The sequence below is a fragment of the Hippoglossus hippoglossus genome, chromosome 21, assembly GCF_009819705.1.
Source record: "Hippoglossus hippoglossus isolate fHipHip1 chromosome 21, fHipHip1.pri, whole genome shotgun sequence".
Taxonomy (NCBI): Eukaryota; Metazoa; Chordata; class Actinopteri; order Pleuronectiformes; family Pleuronectidae; genus Hippoglossus; species Hippoglossus hippoglossus.
The window spans coordinates 20,155,531-20,179,847 of NC_047171.1; the positions used below are offsets into that span (position 1 = coordinate 20,155,531).

Consider the following 24,317-nt stretch of genomic DNA (forward strand, 5'->3'; position numbering starts at 1 on the left):
TGTTTACTGTGACACTGTGCGACTGGAGGTTGCATGACTGAAAGCTTCGATCTGCAATAACTTTATTTGTTCAATCACAAAAAATACAAACCAGAGACGACTGCAGACTAAAGTGATGAAAAGTATATATGTTGTCCATAAAGTTGTTATCGTACAAGCAGACAGTCACACCTCATAGTTTCAGCAGTTGTGCACATTTTCTTTTCTTTCACTATTTGGTCTGTGTACCTGTCGCCCTCGGAATCTGTTGTGCATGAGAGCGAAGTTCATGTGTGTGCACATACACCCCGCTACCACCAGGGATTGAATTAATTCAGGGGGAAACGCTGCAGAGAAAGTGAAACAAAATTCCTGGATCCGCTCATTTATTTGGACCTGCACCAAAATGTTATGGATTCTTCCCTGAGTTTTGTGGAACTTGGTCAGGTGGTTTTTGTGAAATCCTGCTAACTAACTAACTAAGAGACAGATAAGACAGTTAAAACATAACCTTTTGGGCAGACAATGATCATATTATAGCAACAGTAGACCTGCTGTCCTGTTACCACTTTAATTAATTTTATTCAGATTAATAATCTGAGCTGACCCCTTTGAAAAAGTATGCAACTGCAATTTCTTTCTCATCTCCCAAAGGTGTAATTACCACGGCAACAGTAGAGCTTTGAAATGAGTAATGAAAGATACAGTATATAGAAATGAACAAGGTGCTGACAAATCATCTGCTCCTTTACGGATGGAATAATAAAACTGTGGCAGAATTTGTACCTGTGGGAAATGAGATCCTGTTATTACAAGGAATTCTCATCAAAATCGTTCCCCTTTTCCCAGAAAAAACATTTGCTGAAACCCGGGAGTTTGAGCTCGTCTGCGTGTGTGGTCACAGATCAGTTCAGATAATATGCACCGATTCAAAGACACACACTCGAAACCTCATTAATACAAACACCAAAACTAAATCCGACCTTGAAAAGCTGTTATTTTGACAAGATAACTGGATCAACTGTTCGGCTGCTGCTGTTTCTTCCAATTACTTTTCATGATAAAAAGTCAGCTCATTGTTAAGCTGTGAGGTGAAAATTCTTCCCAGAATAAATGTGAATAATAAAGGATGGAAAACAAAAGCACAGGTGGTCAAACAAGTGGCTGAATCCGACATGAAGGTGAAGCAGGGCAGCGCTGATGAGAACACTCAATATAACACCAGTGCTCCCGGTGTGTGTGTGTGTGTGTGTGTGTGTGTGTGTGTGTGTGTGTGTGTGTGTTTAACTCAACTATGCATGGACTGATTTTCACCAAACTTGGTGTGAACATTACTTGAGAGAGTAGCTCCAGATGATTCACTCTTGGAGCTGATCAGTTAAAAGGTCAAAGGTCAAGGTGAACGAAACTGTGGTCCAAAAAAACACATTTTTCCTCGATACCTTCACAGATAATAGTGAAATAATCTAAAGCTGATATTGACCTGAATCCTTCACCATCATATGACATCATGAAGAAGTCCGAAAATGACGTCATTTATAGTTAATGCATTGGTTTGTATCTCAGTATCAGAACTATAGACACGACCTTAAACTCCTATAGATGAAAAAAATAATTTCTGATTATATGGTAGGAACGATGAAAAATATGTGTAAATAACATTAAAATGATAATAACATAAAAACAGCTTCATGTTTACGATTTTAAAGAATATGAGAACTATTTTGATAAAATAACAATTAGCGATAGTATGTACTTTGATTATGCAAAGATACCCAATGCTGACCCATAATGTGTTTCCCTCCTTTAGAAGCCTTGTGGGTTACAATGTGAGAACAGGGGCAGAGCTGGAAATCATGTACTTCTACTCACACATTGGTGGTGAAGATGCCGTAGATGAGATCTTGCTCTGGCAGGTAGAAGGTGCTCTGCAGCTCGTTGTAGTAGAAGGGGATCTCCCCGGAGCGTGAGCAGTTGAGCCTCGCCTTCATGAACGTGGTCCACGTGTCCTCCAGGAGGAATCGCCCGCCGATGTCGTTCTTGCAGACTCGCGCTACGCGGGAATAGACCGTCTTGCCACAGTCGTGCTCCACTGCGTTCTCCCTCAGGAAGAAGAAGGTGAAGAGGCCGATGTCATACGCCGAGATAAAGTGTGGCTCTGTCGGGGGGGGGGGGGAGAGAAGAAGAAGCGGAAGAAGGGTGGAGGGAGGAGATCATTACGTGATGACACCAGGGAAAAAAGAAATATTCGCAACATTTATCTTCTAGATGCTGTTGCTTTGACCCCTGTACTCCTTATTATTGATTGCAATAAAAACTTCAAAATTATACTGTTGCTCTCCTGTTTATGATGGTCTGAAAAAGAGTGTCAATGTCAAATGTGTAAATGAGAGACAGTGCAGAGGGAGGCGGAGAGGAGAAGATAAAAAATGGTTGCTAATAAATCTGCCTGATGTTTTGATGGTAACTCCATAGAGCTACGTCTCTTTAACTGGATGCCCGTGCTGCTTTTATTGCCCTGGATGACACGAGGAATGATTCATTGCCCTCCCTACTGGGTGGATTATCAGGTAAAGCAGACTGAATAATGCTTTGAATGGGGAATCACTGTCATCCGTTGTAAACACACAACCCATCACAGAATACTCATTCATTGTTATGAGCGTGGAGGGAGCTTGGAATTGTAAATTCATTTTAGTCCTAAATCCACAATATCGACTCTAACAACTACATCAAAGTCTTTATAACATCCTAAAGGATATGTTTGTACAAATCCCCCCATTTTCCCACCTACCTAGTACAGTAATCATGCACCTTGTTCTGGCTTTATGCGCAGACATTTAAAGATATCTGTGTCTTCAACACTGTGTATGCCAGTGGATTTTGGTGCTCAGAAAAACAACATCTGAAAAAGGAAACAGATCTTTTTTGTCAAAGATCTTTTTTGGGGCATTTTGCCCACGACCCGTGATCAAGTTCTTTGAAAGGAGCGGCTGGTTCAGAAGATTTCACAGACTGATAATTGTATGGTTACTCTGCAAGTATTTACATTTAAGAGACTATCTTGGCCCATGTGCCATCCTTCCACCAAGTTTTGTAGAATTGTGTTCAGTAGTTTTTGCATAATCCCGCTGACAAACAAATAAACCAACCAAACAAGTAGGGCAAATACCTCCGCCAATGCCCAACAGTCCTCTTATAAAAAACGTCAAATCCAGCATCTGCCGCCTGATCTAGATACACATCAAAATGTAATGGGTACTTCCCAGGCGAAGTTTTGACGTGATCCTGCCTAAAGCAAAACCAACCAACAAACTAATGTACAGGGGTGAAAACACTACCTCCTGGGTGGATGTAATAAAGCGGAGACTGTTATTAGTTCCTCTTTAATTATGCATTTAAAATCCAAAGTTAAATATTCAAAAATGCCCATTTAAGAAAATAGAGCAAACCCAGCCGTGTCATTATCTTCATTATCACCATTATTCACGACACCCAAAGGTAGCGTTCAAACCACTCGTCAGACTGATCGCTGTAATGCACTGCACATCCCCGCTCAGTTAATTGGTGCTAACAAGCAGGCGGATGAACAAGTGAGAGGTGTCATGTTTGTTGGATCACTGACAATTACTGCAACTGAGGCTGAAGAGAAAACCATCACGATGCCTGAGTGCGACGTTACCTGCAGCTAGAGGCCATGCGAAGGAGCTATTTGTGTTTTTGCATGTTTAAGCTATGATATGGAAGGTATATGTGAGTGTGTGTACGCAGCTATGTGTATGCACACCAGGGCATTTCTATGTTTACATACTTGTGCTCATGCATACTGTACCTGTGTCAGCCAAAGGGCAGATGGAGCTGACAGATTCTGCATAATATTACTGAAGCTGCGTGGGTGCAAATGTGATGAACGGAGTATTTCCAGCACCCTGCTGAGCGGTAAACAGATTGTTCAATCTGGCGCACTGGTTGGGTGCTGGAGGTGCGGAGGCTCCATCGCTGACATCACATGACATTTCAGATCAAAAGCAGCTACGGCACAAAGAGCAACGCTGTTTAATATTCATATAAGAGGATGCAAAACTGGCCCATTAGTAATATGGGATGAGGTTTGGTCTGAACGGTTTTCTATACCCTGCTGTAAACCAGCTGTGTGGTCACATACAGAACTTTATCTTTTTAATTATTATTCAGTTGTAATGTGTTTTTTTATTTTTTTTTCTCAGCACGAATACTGACCTAAGTGGAAAACATCTGCTGGAAGGAAATAAAAAGCTGATGTCCCTATAGTAGCTGTAGCTGTATACGGGCCACTGTGCAGGATTTAGGAGAATCTATTGCCAGAAATGCAACCTGATATTCATTAATCTGTTGTTATTTGTGTATTAACCTCTAGAAAACAATATTTTCTAGAGGTTTTAATTATTATATACATTTTTTTGTTAGCTGAAAATCAACCTTTCATACGTACATTAAGAGCCATGTTTCTACAGAATGGAAAAATCAAATACTGAATCTAAATATGGGCTTTCACTTTTTTACAATACCAAAAGGCCACCGTAGATTTTCCTACTCAATTATCATGGAGGGGTAATCTGCAACCCCACAGTTAGATGGCGCTAAATTCTACACATTGGCCCTTTAATGTCTAAAATGCTACTCAGGTCGAAGGTTTACAGAGAGCAGGCTGATCAGGCTGATCATGGAGTGGTTGACCATATGAAAAAGTCTGAGAGGAGCTGACATCGTTGTGGAAGCAGTAATGAGCATGAAACCTCAGAGCAGTGGACGCCTGCTGTGAGCTTTTGTCTCACAGGGATCACGTTTGTTTACCTCATTATTTAAAAACAACATCTGACATGGTTACATTATAGACAGAAAATAAGGAAAAGCACAACAGGTCCCCTACATTTTCTGCAAGATGAGTATTCAGTTAATGTTAATCAGATCTATAAAAATATGAATTAGAATTTTGAGGTTGAAACGTAACATGTGCTCGTTATAAACAAGGGGTTGGAAAATCTCTTGCTTTAGCTTTGGGCCTACATGTGCCTACACTTTCTTCACAAAAACTGAGAGCGAATAACATAAACATGAATTGAGATTCATGTCATTCAGGTGCATGATGGGAAACAGTTGGTCAGCACCTGGCAGGCAACCAATCCAATAAGGGAACAGATTCATTCGATCCAGGACCCCCTCCCTGTCTTGAGTTCTCCTGAACTGGAGAGGCTTAGAGCTGGAAATTAGATTTTCATTCACACCCCAAATCCACCGGGAACACAACTTCACATCCCTCCCTGAATCAGCCATGAAGGAAACAGGCTTTGTCTGTGATGGCATGCATGTGTGTGTGTGTGTGTGTGTGTGTGTGTGTGTGTGTGTGTGTGTGTGTGTGTGTGTGTGTGTGTGTGTGTGTGTGTGTGTGTGTAGCGCAACCTGTGTGTGTTTGACTGTGTGTGCACCAAGTTATGATTATGCTGATGACACATCTACTATGCTACACCCCCTCCCTCATGCTCCGTAAGTGTGTGTGTGTAATGCTCTATAATCAATCAACATATAGTCCGAAGATGTTGAGCTTACTTTGGTTCCTGCTCCTCAGATGTGAGGATTTGCTCATTTTCATATCATTGTTATTTCAGTATCTTTGGGTTTTTGAAAAATCACACTGTGCTACTTCATGCATACTAAGTGTTGCATTGACCAACTCAGCAAAGGACGGATGAAAGAAAGAAACCTGAAAGTGGCCAAATGCGTTATAAGGTTTCTACTGCCTATTACCATTGGCTTCAGCTCAGCGTTGGCAGTGCATATACCACATAGGACTTGGTAATTGGATGTTATTAATCAAAATGAAACTGGGAAATCAAAGCTCTTGTACAAAGGAAATTGATGAAAACCTCCTCCAGTGGACGGGACATCTACATTCCTGCCGGAGCCGGAATGTGCGTGAGAGGATTTCGCCTGCAGCATGGTCAGGGGGAAAGTCGCGGTGTCAGCAGCAGGGAGATTATTGACACCGACACCAGGAGGATTGACAGCATTTCATGTTCTACGCTGTTCCATAATCCCACCAAGTCCTATACCGAACCTGCACTGTGTGTTCCACATACAACTTCAAATCCAATCAGTCTTTCTGATCCTTTGAAAAAACAACCCGTCCAATTGATCCATCTTGGCTGTAACAAAAGAGACGATTATATTGGACGCAGAAAGTGCAGACTTGGCCCGTGTGCTGCAGAAAGCCAGCCCAGGAAAACGTGTTAAATAACAGGAGGAATTTTCACAGATTGTTTGACACAATTCTTCACCCTGCTTTTTCCCCTCATGTGGTGTTTAGACCTGATCAGATTACTAAGCCTGTTGGTTTAGATTTCTCACGTCTGATATGAAACTGAGAAAACACTGACCCTGAGAAAGTTGGAACTTGAAACTGTATTTCATTATTCATGCTCATTTCACAGAATGTTGAGCCTCAAATGCTCTGACATGAATTAAGTCAATGAATGAAAATTAATTAGCAATTTATCAACATTTAGCCTGTTTAAATTATTAAATATTTGCCGATTCAAGCGTCTTCGATGTGACAAATATTTTCCCTGTACACATCATTGGTTTTTGGACACAATAATCAGTTTGATAGAGTCTCGTTTAGCACTATGAGATTGTGATGCTATTTATGGAAAAATGGATTGGAATGATTGCCAAGGAGGCTATGTTTTGCCCCAGTCCATTTGTTTGTAAACAATGATTGTGCAATAACTACTGAATGGAAACTTGGTGGAAGGACGGAACGTGGGCCAAAAGGAACCCATTACATTTTTAAAGGGGTGAATCCAGGATTTTTATTGTTGTGTTAATTGTGTTTTTCTTATTTTTCGACATTTTGACCAATTTCCCAGGGAATAATTAATGGTTCTCGATAAAAAATCTGGCACGTTGCCCGATAGCTCACCTGGCTCACCCGACACAGGCCTTTGCTGAACGTCTTCCCTGCTCTCTGTCCCCCTTTCATGCACAAATCGTGTCCTATCAATAAAGGCTACAATGCCCCAAACATATCCTTAAAATATCAGGCATATTTCCGAGAGTGTGTGGAATTTGTTGTGGTTTGACGGTGACTCCCTTCGTGGAGCTACGCGATCAACTGATTCCCATTCTGGTTGTTAATAAAAACAATGATTGGCTGCAACACAACAAAATCCCTAACATAAATGATATGTAGGTGCATGACTGTACCATTGAGCCATTTTGAGTTATACTGGGCGGTCCGGAGAGGAGGCATCCCACCCAGGCTGCGGTAGATGACAGGGTCCCGGCCGGAGAAGTCAATGACGGTGGCGGCAAACAGCTCTCCGCTCTCCGTCACCACCGCTGTAGAGTTGTGACGGGGGTCGTACGGACACCGCGCCACACCGTTGACCCGCTCCAGCACGCTGCTCATGTTGCCCACCTGTGGGTGGAGAAAAGAGAAAGATAGAGAGATAAAACGACCTGCAGTGTTTTCACCGAGTTTCTATAAAATCCAACACACACTTAGCTGTACCTCTCTGGTAATACACAGAGGCTGGAAAGCATTGGTTCCACAGGTCATGACCTCGGTCTTGTTCACCAGCAGGACTCTGATGTAGTTCTGACATTCAATCTGCAGAGAAACCAGAGGAAAGCTTTGAAAGACGCACAGCAGTTACACGCCGAGGTGGCTGGCTAAATACCCTGCGACATTTCCTAAGAAGAACAATGGAGCGAGTCTTTGTGAAACCAGACGGGCACAAAACCAAACGCAAGGCAATTCAGCATGTGCAGTTTTCACTCTCATTGTTCAGAAATATGAATGGAAGCCTATTTGTGACATCGACAGGGGCTTCACATTAAGTTAAGTATGCATGCATGTCAGAGAAACAGTCAAATCTGCTCTAACAAAGGTGCGACATGGATTTATTTGCAATGGCATTTTATGTGAGTATCATTTTATTGTGAAAGCTGCTGCCTTAGTTTGTGGAGAATAGCCGAGGTAATTGCAGTGACATATCTCAAAGAGGATAGATTTTCTGTTTTGTGTATTTGAGATACTTTCGCACCATAGGCACAGTAGGGGGTAACAATCACAATCAGTCCCCCCAGAAATAATTGTCATAGAAGAATTGATCAAAGCATTAGTTATCAGACACATTTGAAAGGAAGTTTTTGCGCGTCTCACTATTTTTGCCCCGGGCTCTCCTGTGCACATTTCCCTTCCTTATGCCCTCTCTTCACTGAAAGAAAAACAGCTCTTGATTGAAGGGTCTGAAATACTTGTTCTGTACAGGGCCCTCCCCTGAGGCCCATAAGGACCCCACCACAAAAGCCAGAAGATATCAAGATGGCCCCTCTGTGAGCCCGGCAGCGCTGACATGTAGTGTTGTAATTGAGGTTACCTCTGTTTTGCCTTTGCTCTGACAGGATCTCCTGGTTTCCTCGTCCGGTGCCCATTCTGTTGCCTGGGAGAGAAAAACAAGAAAAAAGCGCGGGGATGACAAAAGAGGCCGAAAAAGCAGTCAGCTGAGTCCTTCAGACGCTGCAGAACAGTTACGCAACGGCCGACTGTTGCTAATACTGTAGGCATTCACAAACAGATGCATGAAAGGACTTTAACCTCATTGCTGTTTGTTTATTGTGTAAACATGGCGACCGGTTTGCCCGCCAAGAGCCTATTCGAGGGTGGCGGGCAAGGTACCCAAACGAGGCAGTTGAAGGGCTGAGGATGGTATTAGCATGTTAATAGATTTCTCTCCACCTTCTTCTCCTTCTTTCATCCCCCGCTCCATCTCTCGGAAAAAAGTTTGCAGCACTCGCTTCCCCCACCACCCTCGCTGCTACCGGCCAATTCCTGTTGATGGTTGTGTCTCGGGCTTAATTATGGATGCAGGCAGCAGCAGCGCACAACTGCAAACACACTAAAGCTTGTGCATACACATGCTGCTTGGCCAACTGAACCGCACAGGCTCTGGTTAAGAGGATTGATGTCCCTGTTTTTTGGCATAAACTGTATATGTGCAAGGTGCCAGGGGACCCCTGCTGTGTGTCACTGGCCTCATTTTACTATCCTCCCCCCTCTCCTCCTCTTCTGTGATCTCACTGCCCAAGTAGGAAGGTTGCCTGAATATCTTAAAAGTTAAAAAGTCTGCCCTTATATAACGTAATCTTATTCTCCATCTCTCTGCTGCCTGGCTTTATTTCTTTCTCTCTTCTCCCAAAAGGGATTATTGTCATGCGCAAGACAACACACAGCGGATAATTATCTAGATCTCACGAATTGCCTTCCCCCAGACAATCTGCCAGTGTGACAGAGTTGTGACCCAACATTCAGCGAAGCCTGCCAACTGAGGGCAACCAAGAGTCAACGCTGAACTGGGTCAGTATTCCAGGAGCCTGATGAAAGACTCAAACAAACCAAAAACTCCAGAGTAAAAAAAAACACAATCTGATCCACTAGGAAGAGCTCATCTTAAATACCTATTTATGTATAAATAGATTGAATTTTTTAAGTGTGAATTTTTCCCTGGGTAATATCACTCCTGCTTTTTTGGATCCTCGTTTTGCTTTAATTAAAACTCTAAAAACTCTATAGACCCAAGACTCAGTGAGAGAAAATAAGATCTTGTGAACACATTTAATGACAACTTAAAACTACTGCCAGAATCTTCATGTGGACAATATAGTGAGTTCAAACTATGTAGTGTAAGAAGAAATCTCTTTATTTCACGGATCATGGAGCATTGCATTTCAAATGTGATTGCAGGACTGGAAGTTTATGATTTTGGACGATTAGTCTCTGCATAAATTCTTGCTAATGAGTGAAAACAACAGACAGTAGAGTAGTACAATCCACAGCTTAATGAGCTGTAGTCAAATAACTGCAATGTCCTGGGACGTCTTTTATTGCTTTTATCCCGAGTTCATATTCATAGAAGATTCACGACTGTGTGATTGCTTTTTGATTGCTCACACTGCCAGAACTGTTTGCGCTGCCAAAACACTGAAAAAGACGTAATTCTTCCTCCTCTCTGATGCCATGTTTGATTATTTGCGATGCAGCTCAAAGCTCTAACAAACACACCCACTGCGAACTGCACAGAATTAATTGAAAGTTAGCGACAAGCTAAGGTGAAACAAAGAGCAGCGTAAGAGTCAGATATTTTTTGCAGGAGATGGTGGAGACCAAATAAGAGCAAAAACAACGAACATTTGTATTCAGTGGACAGAAACCTGTATTTAAGCCAAATGTACATTAACCAAATTAACTACATGTCTGTCAGTCTGTTTTTGTGCCCCCTGGTGGCCAAATGAATTATTTATTGCATATTTTAATTTGCAACTTTGTGTTTTACACAATGTCCTGCAAACACTGTGCGACATTAGCATTCACCTAAGAGTTAAATTGCGAGTGTGCGTAGCCTTCTTCTTAACTTGATATGCTGTTATGAGCTGTTGCAGCTAGCCGGCGCTGTTGCACCTCAGGTAGTTCATGTGGGGAGAAAATGAAAGAGGAGAAGAAGACATCAGAGCTGACCACAAATCAGCATGACGGAAAAGATCCAATCAGCAAGCGGTTGCGAGCGTCTACGTATTTGTTTCCAAACATCTCTGTTTCTACCCGTCCAGACTAAAGGCATGGTCACACATTGGCGTATGTAATGTGAATATCATGGGAAAGTCAAAATTTGTATTCGCCTCCTCGCTTGCACAGATTGTAAGTGAACGGGAGGCAAAGTTTCGCCACTGCTACATTGACGTGTGTGTGGCCGTGCCCCTAGTGTCCACCAACTCCATGGAAGATATCTGGTTCTGTAGCTGCTGCATTATGTTCACCACCTTGTTGCTAATGTTGTTGCTCCAGCTAGAAATGAGTTTAACGGGGATGCTGAGACTGATGCAGGACAGTAAAACTCTGCACTTTAACCGTAAAAGGGCTGAAAGGTATTAAACCATCCACAGAGCTGAAATGAGCCCCTGATAATTATGGGAGTTTGTCACTACGAGCAACAAATTACACCGAGTCATTAGATCTATTATTAATGTGAAAATATCGATTAGAGCCGCTTCAACCAGGCTAAACTCCTAATAAAAACCAGCTGAAACCTCTGCGCTTTAAGCAAGCACAGGTTAGAGGTGGAGATTGATCGTTTCATTAGAGTTGTAAAGCTATGTTTAGCTCCTGCAGCTGGTAAGTGGGCTCTGGCCCATATTGATAGTTACAGCTCATCTCCCCGTCTCCCACAGCGGCTCCCTTCAATTAACCCGCTTCAGACTGCACAGGAGAGAGAGAGCGACAGTAGCAGGGGACGGCTACATAAAGTAAACTGTGATTAAAATGGAACCTGAACTCCAGACACTGAGCACAAAGTAGCCGGAGAAATAAATACACAGAAAGTCACTCATGCGCTCTGCAGGAGCTCGGCTGGCTGGTCGCTCAACATTACTGCGTACCTCGAATCCACTTCCCATGAGCACAGTGAACAGCGTGGCACCTGCCATTCAGAGAGCAGCCCCGCCCCCTCTGTGGCAGTCTATCACTTTGCCTGTCGAAATGAAAACACTGCTTCTCCACAGCCCCTGCCTGTCAGCCCGCGGACTGATGGGATGACGTCATTGTAAACACACACACACACACGCGCACGCACACACACAGATGGATGCCTTTGCGATGAATCATGGCTTGGGGCATTTCCATCTTTTCGGCAGGACCCCGTCTCCAAGGATTCCCATCGGCTTAACCCGCTGACCTTCACCAGAAAGTGGCCCCCTCCCCTCCCTGTCCATCTCCTCTTCACACCACTTTTGGAACAAAGCCACACACACACACACACACACACACACACACACACACACACACACACACACACACACACACACACACACACACACACACACACACACACACACACACACACACACACACACACACACACACACAGCTTGTGAGAATACCAATTCCTCCTCAACATCCTCTCCCTCAAATATCTTCCCCCTGTACCGAACCCTGAATGGCCTGATTGCCATCGACAGGATGAATAGAAGCTGCACAATGTGTGGGAAGGATGCAGCGTTTATTTTTCACTTACAATGTTCACAACCTGTCTCACATAAAGAAGAGTCATACGTAGAGAGGGAAAATGATCTTTTACAAATTCCATGTTTATATTGAAGTTCTGAATAATCCACTGTAAAGCAGAGGAACAGCTCGGGGCACAGGGTTCACTCACTGTCACAGTCAGATGTCTATTGCTGTAGGCTTTAAAAAGAATAGCAAAGTGAAATACATTTTAATATCTGAATAAAAAAAGGGGTTTAAAGTTTAAAGGGTCGTGGTCATGATTAAAATAAACCAGTTCAACACTGTTGAGATGATCCATAGGCAATTCAGCCTCTCATGCAGCTCAACTGTAGCTCTTTTCTCACAGTGTCTGCAGGATATCATCTGAATAGAATGACAACGATGACACCCATATTTAGCTATTTTGCTCAATGATGTATTTTTTCTTGCTCTTTTGTCACTTCCTTAAAGCGCAAGAGAGGAAAAACGTCTAAAACGTGTCTCATAAAGATAAGACAACATTGGACCTGTACTGAATTCTGGACATTTTCCTAAAATGTTCCTTTTATGCGAGACAGCAAATGGCCAAGTCAGTCGCTCTGGACAGTGACGGCAAACTTTTCCTGCCAGCTCCTCGGTAAAATGTCTGAGAATACAGCAGGAAAATGTCTGGATATACACAGACGAGAAGCCTTGAGAGCTTTTGGTGATTAAGGCCAATGCCGGTGATGTGCTGTAATCAAAAGCACCGGATTTCCACAGCACAATCTATACATCATGTCCTGACTCCTGCCTCCTCTACCCACACGTCGCTCCTCGCCAGACGATTACAGACATTTTCTTAGAGTTGTGAACACGTCTGACCTAGAGAATCTCCGGCTGCTTTCCTCATACGTCTCTAGGACTGTGTCTAAACAACCGACTGCTGCTCTGCTTTCTGTCCAGTGAACATTTGAACACCGTCTATTGTATTTACACAATTGACATTTGACAGTGATTTGTTGGAGCAGTGGTGATGAGGGGTAGGTGGTTTTCTGTCGTTATAGCAGAGAATCTGAACAAACAATCACTGGACAGAATTTGTACAAATGTCAGTATCGTATTTGTAGATTTAATAAAACACAAATTAAGTCTAAATATTGGGGGAAGCAGGGAGTTTAAATCACCGTCCCTGATTCAGAAAATAACACACAATTAAAGAGCCGCCTGCCTCTCGGAGATGGGTCATTTTTCATGCTTGAATACTGCCCAAGGCCACAGAACCTGTTTATTGTTTGTGCCTGTAGCCACAGACGCATGTTAGAGTTCATTTCCATCTATTAGCAAGGCCAACAACTATGTGTGCTACCTGCTATCACCTCCCTCCTTCCTCCAAACCTGAGCTTGACACCCCATTTCTCCCAATTTCACCACCACCATATATACAAAAGCATATCTCGCCTGAGGCATCTTTCTTTAAGGCGGAGAGAGAGAGAGAGAGAGAGAGAGAGAGGAAGGACGGCTTGCTTTTTTCTTTTTTTTTTTAACAGGCACATAAAATTCCAGAAAACACAATTAGTGGCAGGAAAGAGGATTCATCACTTTTACTGAAGAATGATGGCGGCCGGGCTGGAAAATAAATTCTTTCTGCACAAGAAAGACAGAGGAAGATGGGGAAAAGAAAGGGGGGGGGGATGGAGAGCGGGAAAAGCTAATGAAGTAAAGAGAGACGTGAACGCTGCAAATGTGGCTCCAGAAATGTGGCGCTGTGTTGATAAGGCCGTCTCTCACTGACATGCTGCTAACATCATGTGTGACAACTAATTATAACTCATGAATATTGTAAATAAGTGTGTCGGGGGCGTAATGGTTGTTTGAATAGGAGCTGTCTGACACCCGGTGCAGTCAAGATAGATTTGTATAAAAGTGCAGCGGGACTGGATCTGAGCAGATTCTAGAAAAGACAACATTAGAATAATCCGTTATGCATGGAGTCTAATAATGTCGACACCCAAACAATAGGCTATAATAAGCAAGAGCTGAGTTATTACTTCATATTTGAAGCTTACGTAATAGCTTTAACAGTAATAGCCCATCCTGCCAACATGGCCTGAGGGCTAAAGCTCTGTGAGCATTGATAATGAAAATTAAGGAATTAAAAAGAGTATTTTCCTGTGAATATCGACTCTGTGACAGCCCCTGCTTGTTGCTCGTGCTGTGTTCCTGTGCATATCTTTTAAATGTATTTTGTTCTTAGAGAAGCTGATTACCCACAAACCAGATTTGGAGAACCTGTGATTCCAGTAAGTAAACGCCTCAGCTTCCTGTGAGGCTCATTCCCCTACTCTCCAGCGTCTGTTTTGCTTGGTTTAACATTCCTTTAACGTTTTCCTTTGTCGTTTTCTTCAGTTCAACAGTATTTTAGTATAATATCAAATTTCTATTCATTTGCATTTGTGTTGTTATCCTGTTTTTAGTCAGGGCCTGTTAAAACATTTGTGGATTTGTTACATTTGCTTTGTAGTTCTCTGGAATTTGGTAACTGGCGTGCTGTTCACTTAGTTTATTATTTTTGGTGTATTCAAAATTTTATATCGAGATATCTGTAGGGAAGGGAAAAAATGTTTTATGTTGTTACTGTCTGAAAACTGAAACCTCATGGAATCGTGTTTTCTTCCTCGCTCATCCTGCTTCACTTCACTGCAGCCCCCCCCCCCCGTGGTATGTTACTTAACCACAGAGACAAGGGAGTAAAAAATAAAAATCTCTATTTTCACCCACCACCTCACTGAGAAACAGAGAGATCAGGGTTTTTCTTCACATCAAAGCGAGACGATTCTTTCCTCACTTCTCAAAGTGAGCCCTGTTTTTTATTGACTCTGTGCTCTTCTCTTCATTCTACGTAATCTGCTATTTTAGGTAATAACCCACACCCAACATATACACTCACAACTTGACAATATGGCCAATTTTGGCACAAACTGGTGCCCAGGTGGTGCAGAGAAGAAACAGACAGCAGCAACACAGGAGGGACCACAGGAGCGAACACAGGAGTGGCCACCACTGGCTGTGTTTTTAAACAGGAAACCAGGGATGCACCATGTGCTCGTCTAACCCACTTGTCAAACAGGCGGATGATATTCTGATACTGTAAAACCCACATGAAAATTACCATGATCATTTATTTCCAACATTATCTAAATCATTGCTATATATTTGTCAGTGCCGACTACAGGAAAGCAATGGGATTTGAAATGACGTCAATGGAAAAAAACTGAATCACACCAACCAGTGCAGTTTCAGTCTAAATAAATTGTTTATACGAGATCCCTTTGACCTTTGACCACTGAAATCTACCCATCTTTCAGTGCAAGTGACAACTGGTCAAAATAGAAGAAATCACTTAGGAAGAGATATGTTCAAGGGGCCATGTTTTGTTTTGTGAGGCCACGGTGACCTTTGACCTATGACAACCTAAAACTAATCAGTTAACCCTTGAGTCCAAGCAAAAATGTGATTTGAAAGGATTCTCTCAAGACGTTCTTGAGATAATGAGTTCACGAGACCAAAAAAAAGGGTTTGACCTTTGACCAACACAATCTAATCAGTTAATCCTGGAGTTCGAAGCACTAAATTTGAAGAGATTCTGTCGAGATGTTTGGACAACCACTGGCTGTCACAGGCGCCAAGGCAGAGAAAAAACATTCTTCACTTTTCTTCCACACATTTACTCTCTGCAGCTCTACCTTCTACCTCCTGATGCTCAGGAAACTCCAAATAACAAATTCGTAGCTCAACAGTTGTGCATTATGTTGTCTTGCCATCGGCTTTGTGCCAGCGGCCACGGCTGCTGCCGGGCCAGAGGCATACAAATGATTTGTGTGACCTGCATACACAGCAAACTATACTTCACAGTGACGTGCAGGTGGAGAAGCAGGATCTGTGCAGGAATTCTGAGGAAGATAGAAACAGTTGAGCTTTATCACCTCTACACATACTACACATTATATTGGTACCGCCATTGGGGTGCACGTGTAACGTTAAGCAGCTTGTCTGCATCGATAACCAGTCCCTCAGTGCACTGGTGCACGACTGCAATGCAGAGATTGTTTTGTTATTTTGAGCTGGTTATCTTTGTATTGACATCTGGGTAATTGACAATCTGTCTGTGCTCATTACAAATATTTACTTTCTTGTTGGGAACTTGCTGAAGCTGATCTGTAGTTTTCTAATTTATAGCTGCTGCAGGTTTATGGCCGTGGGATCCTTCTATTACCTTTACACTGTGTGCTATGCAGTTTGCGTGTTGCGTGTAGTCCTGGTTTCTGGATTTTCACAATTTTTTTTTATAATAATCCATGCAATAAAGTGTCTATTGTATTTATTTGTAGAGTCACATCAGTTTTTTCCTTTTCATTTGGAATTAAAATTGTATTTAAGATGAATATCTGGAATCACAATGAATGAAAAATTAAGTTAATCCTTTATATTATGTTCAAGTTCTATATATTTGTTTTTTTCTGCAATTCTATATCAGCCGATATATTGGTGTTGAAAATGTTTTACTCCCTAATATTGGTATTGGTTCCAACAATTACTTTACAACCCAACATCACCAATTGCATCAGCAGCCAATACAAAAAAACCTCATTAGTCAGAAGTTACTTGAATGCTGCGCAACAAGAAAAAATTATTAAATAAATCGCACTACAAATATGAGCCGATATATCCGGGAAAAAAAGTAAAATTCTTTGCACAGAACATCACAGGTATTCTTTCATAAAGGAAGCATGACACTGCATGTTTGTTACGACCTGAAGGTCAAGATGACAGGAGGTGGTTTTGTGCAGTGGTTGGTTTATTGAGGATAAACGTCACAGTTTGGAAAGAATGTTTTTTGGCAAAGGTTATGAAAAGTCCTATTGGAGATGTTTGTGCAGCTTGTTTTATGGAGGTGATTTCCATTTTCTTTGGAAAGCACTTTGTGCAAAGCTTGAAAAGTTCTATATAAATACAATTTATAATTGCCAATATATGGCGTCATCAATGTCTAGGGGGAAGAGAGGTTTGGACAGAATGTCATTCACCCTAGCATCAGCACCAACAAAATATAAAATGAAATTTAGTTTGAAACAGCTTTAAAGAGAAGTTCAGAGCAGAGGAACAGCAGCCAAATGCTGCTGAACTGTATGTGAACCATGTCATCACATCTCACATCCTGACTGAGATTTCATTCTTTCAAACTGCTGTGAATATAATTTGTGAACTACGTGATCATTTGCATTTCACACACTGACAATACTGGCAATTCTTTAGAGATTTAATGGAGCACTGGGACTCAAAGGACAGGAAACGGATATTGAGTATCGAGTTCGCAGAGTTGACACTGGTACAAATATTTTTTTGAAATGCTCACATTGGCTGAGATCCCAGGTGGACTGATGTGACTCATTTCTGCATGCACACACACGCACGCGCACACACACACACACACACGACAAAGTCAAGCGTTGTCACTAAATGTTCACACAGCAGAAACACAGCTCAGTGCAGGCACCAGCACAGACTGACAGCAGCAGGATACACACTCATTCAGCCATGAATACAAACCTTTAGATGCCAACTTGTGCAGTTTCAGTCTGACTTCTAGAAAAGCAGAGTTTAAAAGGGACAGTTCATCCTAAAGCTCATGGACACATCCAGCGAAGTTGGAAACACGGCGCTCACTTCAACAGCGACGCCTGACTGACCTCTTGAAAATGATTACATTTCCTAGAAAAAGCAATATGTGATGCAGCACTAACAAAGAGTATTGGACATAATTACACTTTCAGTTCAATATCCAGCTACAGACACTGAAATGTGTCTAAAGCACCAAAAGACTGAACACATCAGGTTTATGAGATTCTTGGGCAGATTTCTTCTTTGTTTACATATTTAATCTGATATTAATGCATCTAAATTGCTGCTAATTTTGGACAAGGTTCTTGTTTAAGTGCTTATGTTGAGAAAACACTGAACATTGATGCAAGGAGCTGATATTTCATTCAATGAATATAAAGGGGAAAAAAAACATTTATACTTCTCAAACAAAAGTATTTCCATACGGGAACGCATCTAAGAGGCAACAGTATTTGTCTCTAACGATACTCATATTTCAAATTGAAAGTATGGATACGCTAGGAAATTTGTCCCTCATTGAAAAAGTACTGAAGTTCACTTTAATCTTCATAATTGCTCGCGAACGATTTCTCCTGTTGTTGAAATCCTCTCCATCATCATCTCCTTTTCATGTCTTTTTTTAAACTGATAACCACATTTTCCATTTCCATTGGCAACCATTAATCTGTTATTTTGATCAACTGTCGACCAGTGAAATGTGACAGTGGAGGTTTGGGCCTGTCAATGTGTGGGTGGGTGCTCTGCTGCCTGTTCACCCCCCAGACCCTCTCTAAAGGATATGAATGCCTGGATATGGCTGTTGTGAGTATGTTTCTGTGTGTACCTGTCATAATTATTGGTCCCAGACTTGTGCATTGGAGCAGCCTTCTAATAATGATTTCCTTCATGTTTTGGTATAAAATGTATATACTTGTTTTCTATCTATCTATCTATCTATCTATCTATCTATCCATCCATCCATCCATCTATCTATCTATCTATCTATCCATCCATCCATCCATCCATCTATCTCTCTTCATCCATCCATCTTCCTACCTGAATATAATCTGAAAGCACTCTGTATATTACTTTTGTATTTAAATACAGAATATTGCAGTATTTTCTTTCATTAAGTATAATTTTAAAAAGTACATTGGTTGCAATACAAACCTACTTACTACTACTAAATAAGGAGAAGCCTTTGTAATAAAGTGTATTTCACCCCCTTAATGAAGAGGCGCTAGGAGACCAAACACCTCCAACGAGGCTTTTAAATAATGTGCAAACAAAATTTTTCCTGAATCAGATTGTTAATCAGGATCTAAAATTGACTGAGGTCTTCTTCATGCCCCAGCCATCCACAACATTTCATGGAAATCAGTGGTTTTTAAGTGATCCTGGTGACGGACAGACGGACAAACGACAATAAAAACAACCTCCTTCGCAGAGGAAACTACAAAAATCCTTATTCCCAAACGACAATATGATGCAATAATACCATCACAAAGGACTGCAGAGAACTGTTCGCTGAATCCTGGACACGTAGAACAAATGTAGAAATGTACTTTTATGACAGATTATTCAAGAAATCAGAAGGAAAACTGGAAGCTGTTTTCCCCTCAGATGTGAAAACGTTGAGTCGAGCACAATGTGTGGTTCAGTGTGTGTTTGCCCACTCTCTCGGCTGCTGCCTCCCACTCACTGTAATTCCACATTAGGGACGATGGCAGGTGAAAGCAGACGGTCTCTCCATGAGCAACCAACCAGCACAGTGGATTATGCTTCTGTTCCACAGACACTTACTGTACTGTACACACCCACACAGGTAACACAGAGGAACGTGCACACCGTCACTGTGTTAAAGAACATCATGTACACACAGGGCCCAGTATTCAGTTTCTATTAAATAGAACATTAATCACTTATTGTTTTGAGCATAAATAATTGTGTGACACTAAAACTGATCAAGAAGAGGAACTATTGTTTTCTGCTCATTCTCCCAGTTCTGTCAGTGAAAGAAAAAAGATAAATGCTGAGACAGGAAGTCAAAACGATGAGACACTCAGCCATTATTTTTAGATATTGACTCACTGTTTTGAGCTGGTAAGTTACTACATTGTATTTTAGGAAAGTTTTGAAAATGACTTTTCAAACAATCATTGGTTATTGTTTTTTATTGTGATGGTGTGTTCAGGTGCATCTTTTAACAGGAGAAATGAGGCATTTAGGTTTGGGGTTATGCTGTGATCTTCGTGTTTTACCCTGTTTCATGTCACCATTTGCAAAACAGCTTTTGTCTGTGCTTGTACATAAAAAAGCCAACTAGTGGATTTATGAGGCTGATATTAACAATTTAAAAAATGTATAAGAATGCTGTTTTTCAACAGATACTAACTTTTAACAAGCATGACAAAAAAAAAAAAGAATTCAGAGATTAGTTCGAGCAAAGCATTCTGCTACTTCTTTTCATTCATTAGTCGACATAAATGCCAAATGTGTAATAAGCTGCTACTGACTGTTATGTTGGGTTTAACTGATTCAAATTCTCATACATAATTCCACTCGGTCAAATCTGTATTCTTATATATTGTAAAAACGTAGTAATATTTCTTTATGACATAATAAAACCAGCTACTAACCCAGAGATGTTCCAGTGTGGGAAGAAGGATCGAGGCTAAAATGACTCTGTGACAAACCAACAGTGGTGACTCTGTACATGTATGTAAACATGCAGGTAACAGGTTGCAAACATAAACATTAGAGATGGTTATTCCTGCTGCGGCACATCACAGGGTGACAAGGAGCCGCCGTCTCGCTCTCGGCTCTGCGGCTCAGAGAATATCCCTCCATTCTCACAAAGGCGGCATCAATAATTAAATCTCTGGCCAAATTGCAGCACAGAGATTAATGAAGAGTTTGAATGAAATCAGCCATGACTCATCAAACTCGGGGGCAAGAGAGTGGAGCTTGATACTGTGGGCGAATGAAGGGTATGAATATATCTGAGATGGTCGGTTTAATGTCCGTCCTTTGGCCTTTCATTCATTTTGATCCCCGGCTTTTACTATGAATCCACTCTGCCCTTCAGCGATGTGAGGACTGTAGCTGGATGTGGCATGCTTAATGCAGATATGAACTTATTCATATATATACTGTATAAATATATATATTCACACCGGCACCACCAGCATGAGAAAAGGTTGCCGTGTCTTCAGCTTAACCAATCGCTGCACGATTCCTCCGCTCCCGAAGGAATCTGTAGCATCCAACAAAAACACCTAGAATAACAGCGACGTTTATTTCTGTGCGGGTGCATTGGGATGTTGATGAGGGAGTTTACATTAGTCACTTCCTGTTTAAATGAACAAACAGAGACAGTCGACCTATTGACCCCCACAGGTCAGATCTGCTCTCCTGGTCGTGACTCGCCACAAGGGAACGACGCGCACTGGGGCCGAGCAACAGACCAACACACAAACCAGCTGCTCCCTCCTGTTTCACTGTCATCTCAGGTTTGCAAAGCGACATTATGTTTAACTAATCACAATAAAAACTTAAAGTACACTCAGGTTTCACTACAAAGTATTTCAACAGATGGGCTTCACATCTAAATTGTAATGTAAATTGATAGTTTGAGATTCATCTTCTTTTTCTTGGCTCTTTATTCTCCATCTTTACAAAGTCAGGCTGTGAAACCAAACCTTGATGTCACTTCAAATTCTACTGGAAGATTAAAAAGATATCAAATATTCCCGGCTGAGTTTTGGGGAAACATGACAATGCTCCACAAGAAATCTAGAATATTTCCATTCGAGGGAATTATACCCTTCACATCTAAAATAAAACCCCAAAATGTGTTTATTCCATTTATCTTTTTTATAATTACTAATTTCAATAAACAGATTCTGTGTGAAAATGCAGAATCTGGAGGCTGGCTTTCATTTCTATTTTCCATTTTCGGTGTAAAAATGTTTGACTCGTGTGATTAAAGAAACTGGTCAAAATGTAAAATAGTGCACAGTGAATGGAAGACTTGGCCCAGATATCACAGATTTTAGTAGCAAGATAAAATCACCACCATCACAATATGGTTCTATTACAGTGAAGTGATTGGTCCGTCAGTCAATAGATTCATAATTTCAGTTGTATACCAATGAAAAGCTCTTATTATTCTCTCTTGATAGAATAATACTGAACCCAGCTGGACCATATCATCAGCAGTTGCAGGAAACGATATTCACATAGAGGAAGTGGTTTCAAGTGCGTAGCCATGTAATTATATATGTCAGGTAAAAAGAGTCACCAGTATAAATACCTAAGAATAACTACATGAACCATAATTACAGATGTAAAAAGTTCGAACTGCAAAGAGAAAAACACGAGTGAAACAGCACTGTGCAGGTTTAGTGCCACATTCCGCCTGCATCCCACACCCGAGCCTCGCATCTGATACAGACCATCATGTTGCACAGCAGGACGGCAACCTGGGGCTACTCATCATCAGCTGGCTGTGGGAGCCAGAGACCGCAGCTCGACTCAAACAAGCCTGAACACAAACACCACGTCAAGGACAAATCCCAGGCCCCCGACACACAGGGGGATCCCTCCTGTCTCAGAACTTCTGGTATGTTCTCAGGAACCAAACTAACAACAAACACAGGGTCCCTGCGCTCCAGCAAAATCAAGAGGCAACACGACAGAAGTGACCCAGACTGAGTCTCGCTCTGGTGAATATCAAGACCCCCACTTTGAGCCGAGTCCCTTCATATCTGGGGGATAATGGCTGATGAAATTGGGTAGCTCTGGAGGGGAATAACCAAGAACTGTATATCTGGAAAAAAGCGTAAACAAAGAAAAAAGCCCCTATTGTCCTTTTCCACAACCCCAATGCCCCCCATTGATTTACAAAAAGGGCAAATCAATCAGAGGGAAACGCTCGACTGTGCCCGGCCACATGGAAGAGTGCAGTTCAACAGCAGCACACCTGCAGGGCAGCAGCGAGGCCTTGTGTGTTTTGGAGCTTAAAGAGGCTAAACTCAGGCCCAGTGGTTTTCACTGGACGGAACCCCCGCACGTGTTTTCCAGTCGTCTCGCTCTGCGTCTTGTTTTTACAGTGACATAAGACGACGGTTTGGATTAATCAGCAGCTTTGCCACGTGACCTGGAGATGTTCCGATACCAGTTAACCCTTCCTGACACCGATTCTGATCACCGGAACTCACTGTATTCGGCCGACTCCCGGTGCCGACCCCACACCAGTGCATTCAAAAACTTATATAACATGTTTTAACAGCTGTGTTCTGCTAACACTATATCAGGTGCCATCACTGTTCTATAGCCTGGCTCAGGTTAAAGCCAAGAATAAATAACAATTAATTTCTTTAAATAGTGTGAAACTGAAGTCTGACCTACAGCAGCCTACATGTCACTGTTTTACTTGTGGGACTTTCCTGCATGAAATATTGACATTTACCAGAAATCACTTCTTCTTTTCTTCTTCATACAAAATACAGTATTTGTCAGTAGCACTCTAGCACAACTACAGATTTAGATTCAGGCAAAGAAGAAAATTTGACTTTTATCTGAGTAAAACTAATATACAGTACATTTAAGACGTGGTATCGAGTAGGTACACAGATTCATGTACTTGCAGTTTCAACAGTATTGGAGGCATTTCGGATGTTGGTATCTGTATCTGAACTTCTCTAATGTTCACTTATTATTGTCTGTAGCTCTGAAAGAATACAAACTCAGCTTGGAGTAAACGTCAACATGTCAAACCTGATTGTTCCACATGATTTCAGGAACTGGCACCTGACGGAAATCCAGCTGCAGTTCCACACCAAATATAATCTCATCCTCAGGACAAAATGTCACAGACAGAGGCCTCGTGATTTCTTCAGCAGATTTGGAGAATGACGCATGTGCAGTGGCTGAGGAGAAAACGGATGGTTGGATGGATGGAGGCAGATATGTGGAGATCCAGACAGTAATGTGGTGTTTACATTCCACCTCCACGTTGCTCCTGTCTTATCTATGTTTGGGTTATCTGATGAACTGACAAAGACCTCTCCTCCTCGTCCTCCTCGTCCTCCTCCTCCTCTTCCTCCTTCCACCTGCTGGCTTCACTCTTTAACAAGCAAGATGTTTATTTCAAGTGATTTCACAATTTCTCGTTTTTACAGTTTTTTCCTTGTGTGTGTGTCTTTCACATATGTGCCATTTGTTCAGTGTGAGTTCTCTTTCCTTGTTACAGTGCTTGGTGCTTTGTTTATCACACACACACTTCGATTTCAAGGCCTGTTGCAATATACCACCTCATTCAGTTTTATCTTCCTGCTGCAGGAAACAAAGTCATTTTTACTCTGTACTTTGTATTACATTTCAAATGTCATCCATTCAGTCGTTTTTTAGTAATCCAGCCGACAGACAAACAGTCAAATTGACAGCGGTGAAAACATATTCTCCTTGATGGATGTAATAAAACCCAAAGTTTGCAATACTACAGAGTAACCATTCTGGATGATGATATTCGATATATTGTTTTTTGTGTTATGAAATCATTACCTGTGTGCACTGGATAAAAACAAATATAGTCTTAAGGTTTAAGTTTAGTTTA

General features: G+C 41.7%; 1 protein-coding gene across 3 annotated transcripts in view; it reads right to left on the reverse strand.

The window, feature by feature from the left end:
• Nucleotides 1-24,317, reverse strand: part of sema5ba (sema domain, seven thrombospondin repeats (type 1 and type 1-like), transmembrane domain (TM) and short cytoplasmic domain, (semaphorin) 5Ba) — a 160,066-nt gene that overhangs the window by 43,835 nt on the left and 91,914 nt on the right. For all 3 annotated transcript variants that reach the window (XM_034573719.1, XM_034573718.1, XM_034573720.1), the window contains exons 6-9: nucleotides 8,400-8,462; nucleotides 7,529-7,627; nucleotides 7,222-7,435; nucleotides 1,852-2,137 (exon numbers count right to left, since the gene is read on the reverse strand). In XM_034573719.1, the coding sequence (XP_034429610.1) occupies nucleotides 1,852-2,137; nucleotides 7,222-7,435; nucleotides 7,529-7,627; nucleotides 8,400-8,462 (662 nt within the window). The remainder of the gene's footprint in view (nucleotides 1-1,851; nucleotides 2,138-7,221; nucleotides 7,436-7,528; nucleotides 7,628-8,399; nucleotides 8,463-24,317) is intronic.